General features: G+C 45.6%; 1 protein-coding gene across 1 annotated transcript in view; it reads left to right on the top strand.

The window, feature by feature from the left end:
* KCNB2 (potassium voltage-gated channel subfamily B member 2) overlaps window positions 1-6,963 on the top strand; it is an 81,041-nt gene extending 74,078 nt beyond the window's left edge. The window contains exon 3 of the mRNA XM_078767028.1: window positions 5,161-6,963. Coding sequence (XP_078623154.1) covers window positions 5,161-6,963 — 1,803 coding nt within the window. The remainder of the gene's footprint in view (window positions 1-5,160) is intronic.
* The last annotated feature ends 15,987 nt before the right edge of the window (window positions 6,964-22,950 follow it).

Here is a 22,950-nt window from a genome sequence, read left to right on the forward strand (position 1 = left end):
CGAACCCTCTTGACTGTTGCGTTTCCCTGTCTCTTACCAACCGCACTTCCACCAGCAGCCCATATCTGTTGAAGACAGAGGTCAGAACTTCTTCCTCTGTTTTGACGTTCAATCCCCCTACAAATAACTTGGTACTTTTGTCGCCCTCCCGAGCTGGTGTGGTGTTATTTTCCCTGCTGGGCTCTTTACCAACCCTCAGGTTACCATAAACTTGACCCCCGGCCAAATCATTCCCGATAACCACAGATACACCCTCTACAGGAAGCGTGGCTTGTAAACCGACGGTGACCGGTCCTGACACCAAATCGGACTCCAAATGGATGACATGAAGTGGAGCACTAACACCGCCCCCGATCCCCTGTAAACGAACACTATCCCCCGTTGCCGTCTCCTCGGACCATGGCAAAATGCCTTCAAGCATTAAAGATTGATGTGCTCCTGTGTCCCTCAATATCCTAACCGGTCTCCGGTTAGTCGAGGCTCCATCCAGTGACACAAACCCCTCTGAGATAAATGGTTGGTAACCCTTTTGATGGCGATTTCTCACAATGGCCATTGCATTTGGAGTCGTAATAGTCGGACTCCGCTCCGGGTCTTCCCTTTTCATGCGGTAACAACTGGACATCAAGTGTCCAGGTTTCTTGCAAAAAGCGCAAGTAGGCCCGGAGGAAAAACTCGTGGTCTGCCTCGGGCCCCCCGAAATATAAGTTTGTCTTGGGCCCGCATCCCTCTGATTTCGAACAGGTGGGGTATCCGCGTTGTCCCCATACTCCTCTCGAGGCCGCCGCCATGTATTGTCGTTCTCCGCACCTGCTGTTCCCCACCTCCCCTGCGGAGATCTAGGCGAGGAGTTAGGTTCGTGGACCCCTATTCGGTGGGTTAAAGCATAATCATCTGCCATGGTGGCTGCGTCCCACAACTTTGGTACTTTCTTTTCCTGCAGGTACACTTTGATGTCCTCGTGGACACACTGCTGAAATTCCTCCACCAGGATCAAGTCACGCAATGTTTCGAAGTCTTTCCCGACTCCTTTTGACTCACACCACCGATCAAACATGTTTTCTTTCACTCTGGCAAACTCCACATGGGTCTCACTCTCCCTCTTCCTGGCATTCCTGAATTTTTGCCTGTACGCTTCCGGAACCAACTCATAGGCTTTGAGGATGTGCTTCTTCAGTACCTCATAATCTGCACATTGGTCCATTGGTAGCGCCGAATAAATCTCTTGAGCTTTTCCCACCAGCACACTTTGCACGAGTATGGTCCAGGCCTCCTCCGGCCAGTTTAATTGTCGAGCCACTTTCTCAAAGTGTGGAAAAAATTTCGCGACTTCCTTTTCACTGAACGGTGGAACCAGCCTCACATGTCTGCCCACATCCCAGGTTTTCTGGTTAGGTGTCGACCCCGTCAGCAAGGGTGGTGCCTCTCCCCGTTCTCTCATTAACTCCAGCTCCTTGAATTTAATTTCCTGCCGAAGCTCCATGTCACGTTCCTTTAATTCCCTTTCTGCTTTTCTCTCCTCTGCTTCGAGTTCCCTTGCAGCTCTCCTCTCCTCTGCTTGTTTCTCTTCTCTCCTCTCTTCTGCTTTCCTTTCTTCTTCTTTTAACCTTTCCTGGAGTTCTCGTTCCACTCTCCTTTCCTCTGCTTGTTTCTCTTCTCTCCTCTCTTCTGCTTTCCTTTCCTCTTCTGATCTTTCCTTTTCTGCTTTCCTTTCTTCTTCTGCTCTTTCCTTTTCTGCTTTCCTTTCTTCTTCTGCTCTTTCCTTTTCTGCTTTCCTTTCTTCTTCTGCTCTTTCCTTTTCTGCTTTCCTTTCTTCTTCTTTGATCCGTTCCTGGCTCCGTAATTGCAACTCCAGTTTCCGGAGCTCAACGTCTTCTGGTTCTTCGGGTAGCCACTCCCAGGCTAACTCGTCCCATGTTCCTAATCCCACCATAGATTGTATCACCGTGGCCTGCAACTCTGCCTTCCTCAAATTAGTTCGGACCTCCAAGTTAAAATGTTTGGCCAATTTCAAGAGGTCCGACTTTAGTAACGCTCGGAACTATGCCTCACTCGGTGTTACCGCAAAGTTCTGTGCCACAAACGCCATGGTGACTATCGTTAACACCTGTTAACCTTCACCCAAGACTTTACCCCAATTTCCCCAAAAACTTTCCAATTAATACTTAATTAATAAATTTTAATTAATAAAAATATTATTTTATTATTTTATACAATTTTAGATCCCGGACGTAGACCCAATTGCGAATCCGCAAATCGTAATTTGGACGAGCCCCCAATTCTGTTACGTGGTCCCCTCGGTGACTACCTGGTCTCGGTGACCCCCGGACCGTGAGCGGAACTTCGCCAGAAAGTAGTAGTATATATGCGCTTTCGCAACACAATCCCTATGAATTCCACCCAAGAGAAAACTGATGTTCAATGATATATTTCAAGGGTAATGATACCAAACAATTTCAATGATACAATCAAGGGTATATTCCCCGAGCAATCCACCATCCACAATTCACACTCAACAATCAATCAATCCCCTAGAGGTTTAAGATGGCCATCTTATATATGTGTGTCCCCTTTTGTACTCACGACCCCCTTTTGGTCTCTGCCCCTCACAATGTCTCTGGGCCCCTCCTGACCAAGATGATGGTCGGCGTCGCCGCACTCGGGCGGTTGAACGAACCCCGGGTGGACGTGTTTCCACCGGGCAGGTATCGTACCAGGCACCACGGCTGCAGCCCCTCGTGGCCACGCGAAGCGGGTACGGTAAAGCAAGCAAAAGCCCCACGCCGCTTGCAACGCGTGTTAGGCCCCAACGTGCGACCCGTACGCGTCTTTTTAGACGGTGCCGCGAACGGTGCCAGAAGCGGGGTCGGTGCACGGCCCCACGTCAACTTGACGTCTCCACCGGGTAGGTACACGTCCCGGTAACTCCTCTCGCCAGATGGGCTTCGGAACGCCGCTTTTCCACACCGCGCAAGGTCGATCCCACCTTTCGTCGGAGCGGGGCGAGGAAGAAGAATCCTCGTCGCTTTTCTTCCTCGTGTCTTTTCCTCTTCCGTTTCCGGTCTCTTTTTCAGAAGGGCTCCTGACCCTCCAACCACAACAACCTTTAATCTACTACACATTGATAAGCAAAGACCCGAATGGTAATTCACATACATTCACATAAATATGTAACAATCACCCAATAACTATTTGTGCCAAATTTTAGCTTATTTTAGTAACATTTAGAGGTCGTGCCATAAGTTAACCTTTTTTATGAACTGATGAAGCATTTAATGATTACCAGGGTGGTCCAAAAATGAAATTCCGAATTTTAATCTTTGCTGTGGTCACCACTATTAGGCATCACCCAATAACTATTTGTGCCAAATTTTAGCTTATTTTAGTAACATTTAGAGGTCGCGCCATAAGTTAACCTTTTTAATGAACTGACGAAACATTTAATGATTACTAGGGTGGTCCAAAAATGAAATTCCGAATTTTAATCTTTGCTGTGGTCACCACTATTAGGTATCACCCAATAACTATTTGTGACAAATTTTAGCTTATTTTAGTAACATTTAGAGGTCGTGCCATAAGTTAACCTTTTTAATGAACTGACGAAGCATTTAATGATTACCAGGGTGGTCCAAAAATGAAATTCCGAATTTTATTCTTGGCTGTAGTCACCACTATTAGGTATCACCCAATAACTATTTGTGCCAAATTTTAGCTTATTTTAGTAACATTTAGAGGTCGCGCCATAAGTTAACCTTTTTAATGAACTGACGAAGCATTTAATGATTACCAGGGTGGTCCAAAAATGTTTGTTGTGTTTGTGTGCTTCCTCCCCTTCTCTCCCAATCTTGTCGACCGCTCCCCGTTTTTATATACTTTGTTTGCTTGTTTGTTTGATTTGTTTGTTTCATAAATGTTAGCTCTTTCACGAGCCTCGACTCTGAATACAAGAAAAAATATATATATACGAATTTTAATGTTTGCTGTGGTCACCACTATTAGGTATCACCCAATAACTATTTGTGCCAAATTTCAGCTTATTTTAGTAACATTTAGAGGTCGTCTCATAAGTTAACCTTTTTAATGAAATGAACTATCTGTTGAAAGATGTTGCCTTATGCAACAGCCATGCTTATTTGTACATTTTAGCTTTGTCTGAAGCAAATCGGTCGTTAACTTTTGACACAAGGCTAAAACACTGACCACAATCACATGAACAATGCTCACGATCCAAATTCGAAGAAAAAAAAGATTGTATAAAAAACGATAACCTGCGTGACCTCCAAATTAGCTCCGATATCACTATTTTTTGGGTTGTGGTCATCTGATGTTGTGGAACAAGGGGCACATTCAGCCAACAGGAATTTTGACTTTTAATTTTTACCATATGAAACTGGACCGTCCTAATGATGGTTCTTGTATTTTTTTCTTGGACATCTATTTATTACATGCTCATTGTTGGGAGGAAATGGGAGAGCGAGTTTTTGTATACCTTACATATTAGTATAGAAATGGGAGAGTTTTTGTATGGAAATGGGAGAAGCATTTGTATACCATACAGGGCAGGAGGGGACGGAGGTGGGGTCCGCAAATGTGTACCATATTTGAGTATGTAATAAATAGACGCCCTCCTACAGGCTCTTGAGTATGTCACACGCTTGTAATTAGCAGGTGTCACCAATATTGCCTTCGGCAAATGACGTGATTTAACAATAAAGCAGGTTCTTTAAATTGGGTTTAAAGTTTCGAAATAAGGAATGTTCGCACACTCACCTCCAAGCTGTCGAGCCTGGGTTTGAATCCCGACACAGCCATAAACTGTCATCCTGGTGTTTCACAGGTAGGGTGATTTATCATCCCTCGGATTGACGTTAAACTGGGAAGCCCGTCGACCGGCATTAGTTGGTGGACGTTAAAGATCCCAAGGTGTCCTTCGCGAAGAGTTCGGTGAGCTATCGCCGGCACCGTGAAACAAATTGAAAATTCCAGGCCTGACCAGCCGTTTCATGATAGTCTTGAACCAAAAACGACCCCCTAGCCAACCCAACAAGAACGTGGGAATAATTGTCACCATTAAATAAAGAAGTTCTTACTGGAATGCTTTGTGGTCTTTGTGTTAAAATGAAATGGCGTCTAACAATGACAATTATGTCTCCTTTGCAGGTGCTGGCCATTATGTCCATCCTCTTCATCATCTTGTCGACCATTGCTCTGTCTCTCAATACCTTGCCCGAGCTGCATCATAACGACGAGTTTGGAAACCAGGTGGACAACCCGTCACTTGCACACGTCGAGGCCGTTTGCATCGCGTGGTTCACTACCGAATACGTGCTCCGCTTTGTCTCTGCTCCCAACAAGTGGAAATTCCTCAAGGGCGCACTCAACATCATTGATCTACTCGCCATTCTACCATACTACGTGACTATTTTTCTTACAGAGTCCAACCAGAGTGTTCTTCAGTTTCAGAACGTGCGCCGCGTGGTCCAGATTTTCCGCATCATGCGGATCCTCCGGATACTCAAGCTGGCACGGCACTCGACGGGGCTCCAATCCTTGGGTTTCACTCTCCGTCGAAGTTACAACGAATTGGGTCTCCTCATCCTTTTCCTCGCTATGGGAATCATGATTTTCTCAAGCCTGGTGTTCTTTGCAGAGAAGGATGAGCCGAGGACAAAGTTCAGCAGCATTCCAGCCTCCTTTTGGTGGGCCACCATAACGATGACGACGGTCGGCTATGGGGACATATACCCGCACACACTGCTGGGGAAAATTGTGGGCGGACTGTGCTGTATTGCTGGTGTTCTGGTCATCGCTCTCCCCATCCCAATCATCGTCAACAACTTCTCCGAATTTTACAAGGAGCAGAAGCGTCAAGAGAAGGCGGTAAAGAGGCGCGAGGCCATTGAGAGGGCGAAAAGGAATGGCAGCATCATCTCCACAAACTCTCACGACGCTCTCCTCCACGGACTAGATTTTGGGGAGCAAGTGGTGGACACCAGGCAGCCATTGCCAGATCCCAACGGCACGCAGCAACTGGCTGCTTCGGACACCCAGTCAAACCACTGTCTTGAACTTAGGGAAATGAACAGCAATTCTGAAACAAAACAAAACAAAACGGAAGCCTTAACATCACCTTTGACTGAAGATGCACAGAACCGGGAGTCATATAATGAAACTTCATCTGCTGAATCTTCCTGCAGCGTCATGATCGAAAAACATCCTGAGAAGGAACTTTGTTCCAAACGTCGAACGCCAAATTCCGCCGATTCCTCGGCCGACGTCTCGGGCAAAGCGCCTGGCTGTCAATTCCATTCGCTCGCCCCTGATGTGAGGACTTTTTCAAGCATGGACAGCTTTGCAAGTTGCAGTGGTGACCCGTTGAAGGGATTCACTTCACTCAAGTCCAGCTCCCCCTGGTGGCATGGCACCAACCCAAAATCCTATCTTCCTGGAGTGTCTGCAGAGGATGGCGAGGTCAGCCTGCTTTCCATCTCTGTCGGAACGCTCCCTATGTCTAAACCACCGATCAAGTCTTCGTCGAAGAGCCAGCTTATTGAGGAGAATAACGGTCAAGAAGTAGAGACTACGTCGTCCAACTGTTCACTTGGTGCGACGGCGCATGTTACGCAACCAAAGACTCGGAATAATGAGAGCACACGCTTAAGGATCATAGAAACCACAGCACAAATGACCACTTCAGGTGACACCGCAGATGATGTCAATCCGACGTTTTCTGTTATTCCTGGCAGAACGGATTCGCGCTCCCTTCCCAGCTCATCTCCACCCACGCTATCCCCTCCCCGACAAGAGAACGGGATGCGCGATATTCATTGGGATGACAACACGGTTCACCCACGTTCCCTATCTCAAGCCTTGCTGCAGAAAACCACACGAGAACCGGAAAGCCTTAGAGATCGTGGTGTTGACTCGCCAATTGGCAATCACGTGGTGAACAGACATCTTTGAATGTACTTTGTTTGATTTGCACCGTTGCTTGTAGTGTTCAAATGAGTAAATGCGTCCTGTTCATTCCCGGTCACATACCGGTGTTTGGAGATCCTGGCCTGGGAGATCCTGATCCTGGCCTCAGCACCCAGAGATGTTTAAGATTCTGAACGAGATGAGATGAGATGGCTCAGAGACTCATAACGTTATCCCCTTCCGAATCGCATACTTTTGTGTTTATTTATTTTATTTTTATTTTTTGCATTTATGCGTTTTCACTTCCGGAGTACTGTATTTGACTTATTTTTGCCCTTGGTGCAGCCGTAGTGCCCTCGTTGCGAGAACGTAATAGGAAACGAAAGGATGGATGCTTGTCTGCACAAGAGATGGAAGTGTCTGTCCATCCCGTTTCTTGATTTGTATTTTCCGGATCCTTTTGCGACGACCGACCTAAGGTCATTTGGTACAGTCCTTTACTCTGATGATCATTTTGATCTTACACAAACCTTAAGTTTGCCTTTTATTCTTCTTCTCCACTCTAGTATTGGACCAACAATTTTTTTTTGCTTTCGATGTTTTTTTTTTGTTTTGTTTTTTTTAACCAAATATGAGATGCAATTGCATTGTAGCTAACATTAGATATAAAGTCACTTATCTCTCTTCTCTTGCTCATATTGCAAATGAACAGCAGTGATGTAACCACTTAATACTTTCAATTGTAATAGTTATTTATTTATTTATTTATATAAAAACCAGGCTCATGGGGAAGAAAGGTACTTGGTGATGGAACGGGTTCGTAGTGCCTTCAGGATTGTGGAGAAGAAACAACCAGCCATAAAGAAGCAGGCAGGTGAAAGAGAAAAAGATGTCGTAACCTGCAGGAAAGAGGGTGGACGTGGACCTGGTAACTAATGGTGGAGGGCTGAAAGAGCAGAGAGAGGGGAGGCCAAAAAGAAAGGCATTATGATACGAAGGCCTTGAGCCTCTGATGAAACAGCAACAGGCCCAGTGATTGTTTCTCCGTAACAGATGCCAAAGATGTTGAGAACTTTGGATTCCTCAGCACCCAGAGTGACAGGTGTGATGTGAAGGCACCAGCCCATAGGGGAGGGAAGCGCTCCATTTTAGCTATGGACATGGGCCTTTGCATGCTGTGAGAGGTTCAGGTTTTACGAATGAAAGATTTGGAACGATGAAGGATACCCATTTGCTGGCTTTTGAGGCCTGTTCTGATGTTATGGTTTCTCCAAGAGGTTCTAGCTGATAGGCTCCGAAATGTGTGGTATTGGTAATAATAATTAAAATATATCATATACATAATTGGTTCTGTATTCAGGTTAAAATTGCCGACTTGGATTTAAGTTTTCAAGTTATGAGGCAACTGTTTTTCATTCAGATAGATTCAGTGAAGAGTTCGGTAAAAGTATTGCAGAGCTGATGAGTGGACCTGGCAGCACATTCGAAATGCTTCCTTCAAATGCAACTTTCATTGCACAAACTTCTCCCATCTGACAAACAGGAGAACATTTTTACTTATTTAAAACTGTCACCTCCTCTACAACTATTTTGTAGAGATTTTTTTTTTTTTTTTTTGTATACAGAGTCGAGGTTCGTGAAAGAGCTAACATTTATCAAACAAACAAATCAAACAAACAAGCACACAAAGTATATAAAAAGGGGAGCGGTCGACAAGATGGGGAGAGAAGGGGAGGAAGCACACAAACACAACATTTGAGAGCAGGGACATCGGGAGATGTGTGGGAGGGAGAGGGCCTGGGGGGAGGCAGGATAGGTATAAAACGCAAGAACACCAAGGACTTCCAGGAAAGAAGTCAAAAGTCACCTCAAAAAAGTGGATTTGGGGTGAAATTAGCGGGGGTAGAAAAGATCAAGGTTTTGGATTGGGGAAGATAAGAGATGGTGGTGAACAGCCGTTTTAAAGACCTGGAGGGAGGAGTGGGATTGAAGAGAGTGAGGGAGTTTGTTCCAGAGGCGGGAGAAAAGAGGAATGAAGGTGAGCAGAGAGTCTTGATTTTGGCAGTTTAACCATAAGAGGGTTGCAGGCAGATCTTGTGCGACCTGCAGGAATATTTGGGGGACAGAGCCCAGAGAGAGCTGTGGGAGCAAGGCCGGAGAGGAGTCGGTAGAAGACGGAAAGACCACCAACCTGCCTGCGGTGAGTAAGTGAAAGGCCCTCGGAGATGGCGTCATCGCGGGAGATTCCAATGATTCTGAACGCTTTGGTTTCAACAGCGTGAAGACGAGCTAGGTGTGAGGCAGGAGCACCAGCCCAGAGGGGAGAGCAGTACTCCATTGAGCTGCGGATGAAAGCCTTGTATGTGGTGAGGAGCTCAGGTGTACCAAGGAAGGACTTCGCACGACGGAGGATGCCCAGTCGGCGACTGGCTTTGGAGGCCAGCTTGGAAATGTGGTTTTCCCAGGAAAGATCATGGCAGATAGTGAGACCCAAAAGCTTGAGTGACAGAACTTCTTGGAGAGGATTATTCAGAAAGTAGAAGGGAGGGTTGTCCAGTCGGTCTTTTCGGAGAGACATCGTAAGAGTGTGAGATTTGTCAGGATTGAAAGACATGTTCCATTTGTTTGCCCAGTCTGTGATTTTGTCCAGATCTGCAGAGAGTGAGGAGGCTGCAGACTGCCGATCTGAGGGATGAGGAATGGAGCGGCAGAGAGTGGAGTCATCAGCAAAGAGATAGAGAGGATTTTCAAGAGAGTCAGAGAGATGTACCCCCTATGGGCCTATTGGATGCTTACTCGAGTAGTCGCCTCACGTAGGCCTTCCTGGAATGGATGGTTATGATATTGAATCTCCAAAACCATAATGATGAGGAATGAGGTTTATTTATTTACACATGACATTAGTGCAAGAGCCTACTCTTTTCGAACGCTACCCACTGCATTAAAGTCCCACAAACTGTGCTGCTTGAGATGAGTTTGTTGGGGAAAAAAGCCAAAGGATTGCAATTGCTCCGTCATGACCATTAAAAGCAACAACAACCCACTGGGTTTTCAGAGAAATGGCTTCTTCTGTATTCCTCGCAGGGATTGTTATTGCCTTGAATGGGATTCCAGCGTACGCTGAGCATCCTCTGATTTTCCCACTGCGCGTCCCAGTCGTTTTGGGATTCATCATTTGCAACACTTTTTATTCCTTTTCCTTATTTGCTTTTTCAAATGGCGTTGCTTTGTAATTGCCAAGATGGTCACAGAACCCACACAAGAGGCATTCATGCCATAATATTAAAGAAACGATTTTCTTCTCGAGCCCATGGGGGTTTATTGAACTATTTCTCATACCATCTTACTATAATTCACCAAATGTCCGTCTGTCCATTCGAAGGTACCGCAAAAACGTCTCAACTGATCGCAACGATATTTTGGGTGGGTATTTCTGGGACCCCTGGGAGTAAAATAGGCTATATTGTTTTTCCAATTTTTGCAAGTTTTCCAATTTTCCAATTTTGCAGTTTTTCCAAACACGATGGAATAATATTTACCGATATGAACAGTGATGTGGCTTTTATTGAAATTCTACAAATACTGTTTAGATTTTGATGACTTATGAACCTGCCGTGAATGCGGAAGTGGACAGATGACGGCAATGCGAGGGTTTGATAATATCCAAATACAACCGTCATTCAATCACAATGCTAAATCGTTAAACGTTAATCGTGTTCATCGTTTTGTTAAAGTATCAATTGATGATTGGAATTGAGTGAATACAATTACGATTTTGAATTCGTAATTGTATTCACCCAAACGTACGGAACTTCACATCAGGATTTAAATATTTGTTTATGTCACGAATGTTGTTAAAAGTTTATTTTTTATATTAATGCTATTTAATTTGTGATTGGAGTTATGCTGTTTGGAATTAAAAAAAGAGATATCGAGTTCAAGTGAATGACGAAATGCCATGATGGTTTCTACTTTCTAAACGTAAGTTCATGGATCGCCATGTGCAGATTCGCCATTGACTGGGTATGGAACAAACGTACCCGTTTGTTTGCCAACGGGTACGTTTTTCATGGAAGTCCTTCACGAACTTGCTGTCCATGTGTGATGTGCGACTGAAGGTGCTACAGGAATATGGAATTTATTGCTTTCATGCTTTAGCATTCGCCGTTTCTGCATTGTCTGTTTGCTTCTGCCCTCCCACCCATGCATAGCAGGGGTACCTCAATCGTTCCTACAACACAAGAATACAGATTATGAGTTCCATAAAATCCGTTGACTCAAATGTCACAAAACGATTCCATGATTTACTCTCCTTGTGCTTTCATTCTATTCCTCGTTCACCTTTTCTTTGATAAACTGCTGATGTTTTCTGCACTTCAACGTACTGGCACGAGGAAGGCTGCATGGGAATGTTGCGAGACTATATGCTTCCGATGATTCTGTACGTCGTTCTTTTTACAATGTTTATGTGAATGTAAATAAAATGTAGCTATTTCGATTTTAATGGTTAAACTTTTTCTCCCTCTCTTGTGTGGAGCTTGTCAGGAACCGAGCGACATTAGTCCTGCGGAGCCTTGATCCGAATTGTGTGCCATTCCCAACGTTGTTTGTCTTGCAATCACGTGTGTGTGTGTGTGTGTGTGTGTGTGTGTGTGTGTGTGTGTGTGTGTGTGTGTGTGTGTGTCATAACTTTTTTTTAACCACTAAAGCTGTAAAAATTTTCAACAAAGCTTTATTATGATAATAATACAGAGAACCATCTCTTATCTTCCCCCAGCCAAAACCTTGATCTTTTCTACACCCGCGAATTCACCCCAGATCCACTTTTTGTCCCCCGTCGCACCGCGGAGCGAAAGGGGAACTCTGATTTTCCCCTCCGTCGTCCGTGCGTGCATCCATGCGTGTGTGTGTAAGCGAAGAACCGAATTCTAATTTGGTGTGTCGGTGCAACCCACGTCAAAATCCAATATGGCCGCCGCCATGTATGTCTGACGCCATGTATGTCTGAACCTTGTGAGCGGAATATCTTGAAAAATAAACGAACTACTAACTTCTAATCTGGTGTGTGGGTGTATCTACGCATAAGGAAGAACGCTATTGAAAATTGGGTCGCCACGTCAAAATCCAAGATGGCCGCCTTGCGTCTTCCACTTTGTCAACTCACATCACTTCACCGACGGGGGACCTAGGCGTAATGCTTGTTTGAAATTCCGACTTCTTTCCTGGAAGTCCTAGCAGTGTACATGTGTTTTATACTTCTCCCCCCCCCCCCCAACCCCCATTCCCACGCCTCCTTCCCCCCAGCCCTCTCCCTCCCACAGATCTCCCGATGTCCCTGCTCTCAAATGTTGTATTTGTGCTTTCTCCTCTCTCCCCATCTTGTCTACCGTTCCCCTTATTATATGTTTTTGGTGTGTGTTTGATTTTTTATGTGATTAATGTTCGCTCTTTCACGAACCTCGATGTTGTATACAAAAAAAAAAAAAGGCTAATTTATGAATTTGTAAAAAGATCAACTTTGCTCATCATTGGTCTGTAGTTGCAAGGATATGTTTTTCCACCTTTTTGTGTAAAGTTTAACGCCGTTGATGCAGCATTTTTACACCACCTTTATGACATTCTTATAAACAGTAAGTTTCCTGTTTGGAAGGATTTTCAATTTTGTTTGATTGCCAGACAGACTAAAAAAAAAAGCATCTCTCTCCTCCCTGCGCATTTGTGATTGGGATGAATTCAGAGCCAAAGTACTGCAAAGCTACAGGTTCCGTTTTCCCATTTGTGTTCAAAATATAACATTCAATTGAAATGAAGTTGTTCCTCTCATAAATTGACGATTACAGACAAACAGAGGTGAACCAACTGCTTAACCCGCTTTTCGCTTTTCACCTCCACCTGCATATTATATTCCGTGAGACTTTTTCTCGTCTCTTCCTCACTCATCTCCACCTCCATTTCTCTCCTCTTCTCCCCACCCCCACTTTCACTTCTCCTTCCTGTTATTAATTTTATCCCCCTCACCCATCCAATGGAAAAGGCAGTTCTAGCCAATCAGCATGCACTCACCTGTCCCCAAGTACCAAGTGGAAAATGCCAGTGAGCAAAGAAAGTTATATACCGGGTGTCTCAACAAAATGTATGCAGACATATATATAGTCACGTGAAAAAGTAAGTACACCCCATGTAAAGTTTTGACTTTTTCAACATATTTCAACATACAGCTATTTGATCTTCATTTCAACAATATTGAAAGATAAAGGTGATATAATATTAAAAATATCATGAAACATTTACATTTTGTAGTCCATTGTATAATTTAAATAAACATAAATGAAAATGTCATGTAGAAAAAGTAAGAACACCCTTGGCTCTAATAAGTGGTATTGCCCCATTTGGCAGAAACAACCTCAAGTAGGCGTTTCTTATAACTGTCTACCAGTCTCTGACATCGACTGGGAGAAATTTTTGCCCACTCCTCCATGCAGAATTCTTTCAGCTGTGCGATGTTTGAGGGGTTTCTTGCATGCACCGCTCGTTTCAAATCCCCCCACAACATCTCGATGGGATTTAGATCCGGGCTTTGACTTGGCCATTCCAGAACCCTCCATTTCTTTCTTTTCAGCCATTCCTTGGTGGATTTACTGGTATGTTTAGGGTCATTGTCATGTTGCAACGTCAACCTTCTTGTGAGCTTCAACTTTCCGACAGATGGCCTCACATTATCCTCAAGCACCCTCTGGTACAATGAAGAATTCATAGTGGATTCTATTATGGTGAGCTGCCCAGGCCCTGATGCAGCAAAGCTGCCCCAAACCATAATATTTCCACCACCATGCTTTACAGTTGGTATCAGGTTCTTGTGGTCAAATGCTGTCTTGGGTTTTCGCCAAACATGTCTTCTGGTACTGTGGCCAAATAGCTCTCTCCACCTTTGATTCATCTGTCCAGAGCACATTGTTCCAGAAGTGCTGGTCTTTGCCTTGGCAAAGTTTGGCAAACTTTAGTCTTAAAACCATCAAACTTTAGTCTGAACAAAGTTCATTGGCAAACTTTAGTCTTACCCTGATGTTCTTTCTGGACAGCAAAGGTTTCCTCCTGGCACACCTCCCATGTAGATTAAATTTGTGCAGCCTCTTTCTAATGGTAGACTCGTGCACTTTGACATCAACAGTGGCAAGAGATACCTGTAGGTCCCGTGATGACATTCTGGGGTTCTTAGAGACTTCTTTCAGCATCTTGCGGTCTGCTCTCAGGCTGAACTTGCTGGGGCGGCCTGGCCTGAACAAGTTGGCAGTTGTTTGGAATCTTCTCCACTTGTAGATGATCTTCCGGACAATCGAATGATTGATTTCAAATTGTTTGGAGATCTTTTTAAATCCCTTCCCAGACTCGTAGGCATCTATAACCTTCTTTCTGAAGGCCTCAGAGAGCTATTTTGATCTAGGCATGGTGACGCCGCACACTTCAACAACAAAGAGCAAACCAAACTAAATGTCTGAGGTTTAAAAAAGACAGATTCCTCCAAGATCCTCTCTAACGATTTTTTTTTATTATTATTATTTTTTTGTATAAAAGATCGAGGCTCGTGAAAGAGCGAACATTTATCACACAGAAAGACAAACCGACAAACCGACACATAACCGACAAACCGACACATAGAACAAATAACATCGGGAGCGGTAGACAAGATGGGGAGAGAGGGGGAAGGACACAAACACAACACAACACAACACAACACAACACAACATTTTAGAGCAGGAACCGAGAGACATGGAGACATCGAGAGATCTGTGGGAGGGAGAGGGCTTTGGGGGGGAGGCATGGGAAAGGGGGTGGGAGAGGCATAAAACATATGGACACTGCCAGGACTACCAGGAAAGAAGTTGGAATTACAAACAAGGTGGATCTGGGGTGAATTAGTGGGGGTAGAAAAGATCAAGGTTTTGGATGGGGGAAGATAAGAGATGGTGGTGAACAGCTGTTTTAAAGACCTGGAGGGAGGAGTGGGATTGAAGGGAGTGTGGGAGTTTGTTCCAGAGGCGGGAGAAAAGAGGAATGAAGGAGTGAAGGTGAGCAGAGAGCCGATATTTCGGCAGTTTAACCATCAGAGGCTTGCTGGCAGATCTTGTGCGACCTGTAGGAATATTTGGGGGACAGAGCACAGAGAGAGCTGGGGGAGCAAGGCCGGAGAGGAGTCGGTAGAAGACGGAAAGACCACCAACCTGCCTGCGGTGAGTGAGTGAGAGGCCCTTGGAGTTAGCTTCATCACGGGAGATTCCAATGATTCTGAATGCTTTGCTTTCAACAGCGTGAAGACGAGCTAGGTGTGAGGCAGGAGCACCAGCCCAGAGGGGAGAGCAGTATTCCATTGAGCTGCGGATGAAAGCCTTGTACGTGGTGAGGAGCTCAGGTGTGCCAAGGAAGGACTTCGCACGACGGAGGATGCCCAGTCGGCGACTGGCTTTGCAGGCCAGCTTGGAAATGTGGTTTTCCCAAGAAAGATCATGGCAGATAGTGAGACCCAAAAGCTGCAGCGACAGAACTTCTTGGAGAGGATTGTTGAGAAAGTAGATGGGAGGGTTGTCCAGTCGATCTTTTCGGAGAGACATAGTAAGAGTGTGAGATTTGTCAGGATTGAAAGACATGTTCCACTTGTTTGACCAGTCTGTGATTTTGTCCAGGTCTTCAGAGAGTGAGGAGGCTGCAGACTGCCGATCTGAGGGAAGAGGAATGGAGCGGCAGAGAGTGGAGTCATCAGCAAAGAGATAGAGAGGATTTTCCAGAGAGTCGGAGAGATCATTGATAAAGACCAGAAAAAGCACAGGGCCCAGCACACTGCCTTGGGGAACTCCAGCCTGAACAGGAAGGGGAGATGAGAGAAATCCATTCAGGGCCACAAGTTGACTACGACCAGAGAGGAAGTCCGCAAGCCATGCATGGAGATTTCCATGGATACCATAGGAGTAGAGTTTGGTGAGCAGAGCTGGGTGCCAGACCGTATCGAAGGCACGTGATATGTCGAGGGAGACAGCTCTGATTTCATGTTTGGCATTGAGGACCTCCATCCATTGTTGAGACAGGAGAAGCAGCATGTCCAGAGTAGAGTGACCTGGTCTGAATCCAAATTGATGATCAGAGATCAAGCCATTGGAGAAGAGGAAAGATTTCATATCCGAAGCAATGATGGATTCCATGACTTTGCTGATAATTGGGAGCAGGCTGATTGGTCTGTAGTTAAAAGGATCTGTTTTTGCACCTTTTTTGTGTAAAGCGGTAATGTTTGCTGATTTCCAGGATGCTGGCAGATGACCTTGAGCAAAAGATAGGGTGAAAATAACAGAGAGAGGGTGAGATAGAGCGGCAGAGCAGGATTTTAGGACCCGTGGGCTGATGCCGTCTGGTCCAGTTGCAGAATCAGAGTCGAGGTTAGACAAAAACTCCTCCACCTTGTCAGGAGAGAAGGACACAGAGTCCAGGAGCAGTTGGGTTCGACTGGGAAAGGTGGGAACAGAGAGAGATGGGTTTGGGACTTAAGATTTTGAGGCAAACACAGAGTTGAGGCATTCGGCTTTGTCACGTGCGATGTCAACTGTGTGGCCATTTGAGGTAAGGGAGGGGATGGAGGGGGAACAAACACCAGAAACGGATTTGACCAGACGCCACCAGGATTTGGAGGAAGGAGACAGGTTTGAGAGTTCGTTCTTGAGTGAGGAGAGATGGTGCTTCCTGGCACTCCTGAGGGTAGACACACACTTGTTCCGAGCTTGGTGGAAGGAACTGAGATTGCCTTCAGTTGGATTAGCCTTCCAAGAGGCAAAGGCAAGTTGTTTCAGGGCAACTGCCTCACCACAAGATTCGGTGTACCATGGATGGGAGGAAGGGTAAGACAACTGAAGACGAGATGGGATAAATCTGTGCATGAGAGAGATCAGTTTGCTTTGGAAGAATTCCCAGGAAGAATTGATGTCAGAGGCAGTGGAGATGGGAGACCAATCCAGACGATTGATGGCTGCTTGAAGCCCGTCCCAGTCGGCCTGAGTGAAATGCCAGACTCTTCGACGCTGAGGAGGCTCTCTGAGAATGGCCAGAGAGATGTCCACTTTGACAAGCACATGATCAGAAGAACCGATTGGAGCAGAAGAAGAGCAGCAGACATTAGCAGGGAAGTTTGTCATAACCAAATCTAGAAGAGAAGAAACTCCATTGGCTGAGATCCGGGTCGGGAAATTGACAGATTGTGTCAATCCCAGTGAGTCACAGAAGTCCTTTGCTGAGGTTCCATGACTGGTGAGAGAGGAACCCACACCCAACCAGGTGGCATGATGACAGTTGAAGTCACCACATATGAGAGAGTTGGGATGAGTGGATAGAAGTTGGTCCATGTTGTCAGAGAGTGAAATGTAAATTGAGTCATCACTGTTTGGGGGACGGTACAGAACACATATGAACAAAAGGTGGGAGCGGAGAGGAACCCGTAGCCAGAGGTACTCCTGGGGGTGAGGAGGAGAGAGGGCAGTGCAAGGAGAATGAGGAAGAGAGTTTTTGATAAAGATAGCCACCCCACCACCAGGACGAGGCTCAGGTCTATCATACCGGAAGAGGGAGTAACCAGGAAGAGATATTGAGGAATCAGAGACATCTTGAAGGAGGAAAGTCTCTGTTAAGCAGATCAAGTCTGGATTGTCAGAAGCAACCTGTATGGAGAGATCAGTCAGGTTTGAGCGAAGGCCCCGGATGTTTGAGGTCCATACCGTTAAAGAAGAGAGAGGGGGAGCATCGGGTACAGGACAGGGGAGGGGAGGAGTAGGGTAAGATGAAGGATGAGAGGGGGAGGTAGGGAGAGCAGTTGATAGTGTGTCAGAGATTACAGAAGAGTTCCAAAAAAGGGAAGGATGAGGAGGATGAAAGGTTTGGTGGTGAAGGGATGAGGCAGAGTGAGGGGTTGTTTGGGGGGGGCATGGGACAGTAGAAGGTTGGGGGGGGTGGAGGCATGAGATAGAAGGGAGACGAGGTGGGGAGGAGGCAACTTTGAGAAGGGGGGAGGAGGGAGAATTTGAGAGGAATGGTATGGGGGGAGATTTGAATGGGAGGAGTTGGGGGGGAGTTTTGAAGGGGAGGAGTGAGGCGGGAGTTTAGGAGGGGAGGGGCAAGGGGGCAGTTTAAGAGGGGAGGGGCAAGGGGGGAGTCTAGTAGTGGAGGGGCAAGGGGGGAGTTTAGGAGTGTAGGGGCAAGGGGGGGGAATTGGAGGGGAGGGGCAAGGGAGGAGTTTATGAGGGGAAGGGCAAGGAGGGAGTTCAGGAGTGGAGGGGCAAGGGGGGGGATTTGGAGGGGAGGGGCAAGCGGGGAGTTCAGGAGTGGAGGGGCAAGGGGGGAGTTTAAGAGTGGAGGGGAAAGGGGGTAGTTTAGGAGTGTAGGTGCAAGGGGGGGGATTTGGATGGGAGGGGCAAGAGGGGAGTTTAGAAAGTGGATGATTAATGAAAGACGAACATTGATAACAAATTGGGTTTGTTGTGATTTTCAAGTTAGCAATCCGATTCAGAACGATGGAGGAGGGATGGAATGAATGTGAATTTAGACCATGTAGTGAGGGAGACGTATAAGATATTGAATTTCTTTTTTTTGACGTGGAATGAGTTGGAGAGGAAATTGAGAAAAGCCTTTTAAATAGGAAGAAAAACAGCGTGTTGTAATATACCACTGAATAAACCACTGAAGGGGAAAGGGTAAACATATTTAAAATAATATTTAAACAGAACCGTGAACAATCTTATATGCACAAAATACCAACGGGGGGAGGGCCGAGAGGGACCACCACGAGTCACGTGAACAGGGCAAAAGGTGGATGGCAAGGAGATAATGGGGGCGGGGCGAAAAGCACCGCGATACACCTGGACAGAAAGTACAGGATGAGACAACGGCACACGTGGAGAAAGGAAAAATAAATGTTTTTTTGTTTGTTTTTTTGGGGGGATGGGGTGGGGTGGGGTGTGGATTTAAAACGTTAGACAGAGAGTATTACGTTCGGTGTAGAAGGGAAAAACTGAGAGCCAAGCAAAACACGATGTAGGGGACTTAAGTTAACAAACACCGACAAGGGTACAAGGCCGCACACGAGGCGCAGAACAGGATTAATTAATTACGAGTTACAGGAAATTCAAACCAAAACTAACTATAAACAAACAATAAAGCATGGACGATAAAGTAACGAGTTGAAATTTGACAAACACACAAATGAAAAAATAACCACTTTGGATGCCCGGAGAGAAACCAAGCCTCCAGGTCGGAAGCTTCAACAACTAGGCCGCGTGGTCCGCGCGCGGCACGAGATACTCGACTATTTTTTACAGGTATGAAAGATTAACCCCGATAAAATTTCCGAGGGACACTTAAAAGGTACACACACATAAGATAAACAGTTTAGACAAGAATACAAATGTGACAATGACTTAGCTTCGAGCATGCGCGAAGATCGTGGAACAGCTTCGAAAATCCGTGACCGCCCCGATCAAGATCTCGCGAGATCTCGTGATGTTCTAATCATTTGCGCCTGAGCTGGTGCACCTGATTCTAATTTTAGGTATTTGAAGTAGTGATAAATGTAGGGGTGTACTTCCTGTTTCCACATGCGAAATTTGCATTTATGTTTATTTAAATTATACAATGGACTACAAAATGTAAATGTTTCATGATATTTGTTATATTATATCACCTTAATCTATCAAACTTGTTGAAATGAAGATCAAATAGCTGTATGTTGAAATATGTTGAAAAAGTCAAAACTTTACATGGGGTGTACTTACTTTTTCACATGACTGTACATATATTTGTGTGTGTGTATATTGTTACGGATTCGTCACTTCCGTTGTTGTGGTTTTCATCCACTTGAAACATTTCTGGTTCCATGTATTATTATTACTAGGGCATGCCCGTACGTGGGTGCCCGTTCCTTGCCAAAAAAAAACAAAAACGCTACCCGTACGCTCTACCCCGCCCGTACGCCCGTACGCCCGTAAACAAAAAAAACAACGCTCTTCGCTTCCGCCCTTCGCTCTGACTGAATTGGGAGAAATAATGCGCATAAGAAATCGAGAAATTATTATTTTCTCCGGAAGAAATCGAATTACGAACCGTAATGGCGCACGCGCTCGGCTCGGCTCGCTCTCACATCGGCCACGCCTACGCAACAACGCGTTCTGTGATTGGCTGCCGGAAGTGCAGTCTTCACTGTCCGGAAGGTCGCATATCGCAGTTACGATGAATCGCAAATTAGTTTTAATTAGTTTTAAAACATAGTTGAACGCCAACATAGTTTGCCAACGTGAAATAAATGAATACGCTCTCAAATGTGCCGTCCGAGGCAGAGACTGTTCGCCACGTTCGGCACACGTGATAGCTCGCTGCTCTCTGATTGGTTGAATCGTTTTTTGGACATAGCTCGGTAACTACTTCTCCGATTAATATGAAACCTTGAAAAGGCACATCCTCGGGTCCCCAGCAATATACCTGGCAAGTTTAAAGTATATCGGACCGGTAGTTGTCGAGAAACAGCGGTCACAGACAAACAGACATACATACATACATACATACACACAGAGATTACTGGAATTATAGATAGATTGTTGTTTGAGGGAAATAGCAATTATTGTTGTCAAAAGGTAAAAGGTTAATGTTTTAAATGAAACAGGAACCGGACGGCGACGAAGAGGAAGAGGAGAAAAAGAAGGCGGAGCGAGTGAGTCGGACAAGAAAGCCGAGCTGCTCTGAGTTCTGAAGTGAATGTTGTCGAATGGGAGTCACTCGCGAACTTTCGGGTTTCCCGGGAAAGGGATTCCTGCGACAGAGTTGTCATCGCTGTGACCGATCAACCTGCGTGTCAGGTTTTTGGTGGTGGATTCCGAGGAGAATTATCGTCGGGCCGTTACGTCTCAAGAACGGGTCGTTGGCCATTTTGACTCGCGCGCTTCGTGCGTTGAGCAAGGTTTCTTTGCTTCGTCAGCCGTTTTCACCGCTTTCAGACGTATCTGGTGTGTGTGTGTGCACCGTGGCTTTTGAAGATTAATTTGCGGTTCGCCGACTGTGAGCCGTGAAAGTCCATACTAGAGGGTGTGATTTCCCAGTCGCCTGGATGGCGCTTTTGGATTTCCCAGTCTCCTTGAGGGCGCCTTTGTGCAGCTTTGGCTGTGTGACTGTACTTGCCATCCGCACGGGATTCTGGTCTCGATTGGACATCGTTCTGGCGATCGCTGGAGCAAATGAACTTTGGCTTGAAGCCAGGAATAAGAGACATTGGGGAATGTTCTTGGTTCACTCACTTGGAGCACAGTGAGTTATATATTACGAAATTGATGGTACCATCATAGGACATATTGATTGTACTTTTGATTACTATTATTGTTGTACTGTTATTCTTGTGTGATCTTAATACAATATTTGTTTGTGAGTAACAATTGGGGTGGCTTCTCCATTGATCTTTGACATACAGAATAACACATTTTTCTGCCATGACTCCTCTCGGGGCTCGGAGGTACACCGTGACCAGGGGGTCGGGGAGGAGCACGTAACAGAAATTGGGGGCTCGTCCGAGATATTGGGAACTCGTCCAAAATTGGCCCAAATTGAAATTGGGGTCCTCGTCCGGGATTAAATTCCCTGAAAACATTCGTCCGGGATAGAATTCCCTAACATTCCCAAAATTCCCAAATTTGGAATTTTTCTAACATTCCCAAATTTTTCAAAAAAAAATGGAAATAATTTTGTGTGAAGGTTAACAGGTGTTAACTGATAGTCACCATGGTGTTTGACGCAGAAAAGTTTTCGGCGTCCCCTAATGAGGCACAGTTCCAAGCGTTAAAAAGATCGGAACTTTTGATATTGGCCAGACATTTTAACTTGGAGGTCCGAGTTAATATGAAGAAAGCAGAGATGCAGACTTGGTGGTAGAATCTCTAGTGGGACAAGGAACATGGACAGAGGTAGCCTTGGATTGGTTACCCGAGGAAAAAGAAAATGTGGAGCTCCGGAAAATGGAGATGCAACTGCAGAGCCAGGAAAGGTTAAAAGCAGAGGAAAGGAGAGCTGAAGAAGAAAGAAGAGCAAATGAAAGAGCAGAGGAAAGGAGAGCCGAAAGGGAGTTAAAGGAACGTGACATGGAGTATCAGAATGAAGTTAAACTCAAGGAGCTGGAATTAATGGGAGAACGGAGAGAAGTCGTATCCATGCCGGCTTGTTCGACAACTAGTCAGAACACTTGGGATGTTGGGAGGCATGTGAGGCTGGTTCCACCCTTCAATGAAAAGGAGGAAGCCAAGTTTTTTTTACACTTTGAGAAAGTGGCTCAAATGCTAAAATGGCCTGTGGGGTCCTGGACTATGTTCGTGCAAAGTGTTCTGGTGGGTAAAGCTCAAGATATATTTTCGGTTTTACCGATTGACAAATGTACAGATTATGAGGAAGTGAAGAAAGCCATTCTCAAAGCCTATGAATTGGTCCCTGAAGGTTACCGGCAAAAATTCCGGAATGCCAGGAAGAGGGAGAGTGCGACCCATGTGGAGTTTGCCAGAATGAAGGAAACCATGTCTGATCAGTGGTGTGATTCGAAAGGGGTTGGGAAAGACTTCAAACTGTTGCGACAATTGATCTTGGTGGAGGAATTCAAACAGTGTGTCCACGAGGACATTAAAGTACATCTGGAGGAAAAGAAGGTACCAGAGTTGTATGAGGCAGCAACCGTGGCAGATGACTATGCCTTGACACACAGGATGGGGTTCCACAAACCTAACTTCCCATCTAGAGTTCGCCAGGGGAGTTATGGTACACCCGGTGCAGAGAACGAATATTCATGGGGGTGGCCTAGAGATGACTGAGGACAAATCTGATACCGCGACTTTTAGGGATCAGAAGACTACAGTTCCAAGACAGACTTATCTTCCGGGGGGCTCGAGGCAGACCACGAGTTTTTCCTCCGGGCCTACTTGCGCTTTTTGCAAGAAACCTGGACACTTGATGTCCCAATGTTATGCCCTGGAAAGGAAAAAT

The sequence above is a fragment of the Myxine glutinosa genome, chromosome 13 (assembly GCF_964187855.1).
Source record: "Myxine glutinosa chromosome 13, kmMyxGlut1.1, whole genome shotgun sequence".
Classification (NCBI taxonomy): Eukaryota; Metazoa; Chordata; class Myxini; order Myxiniformes; family Myxinidae; genus Myxine; species Myxine glutinosa.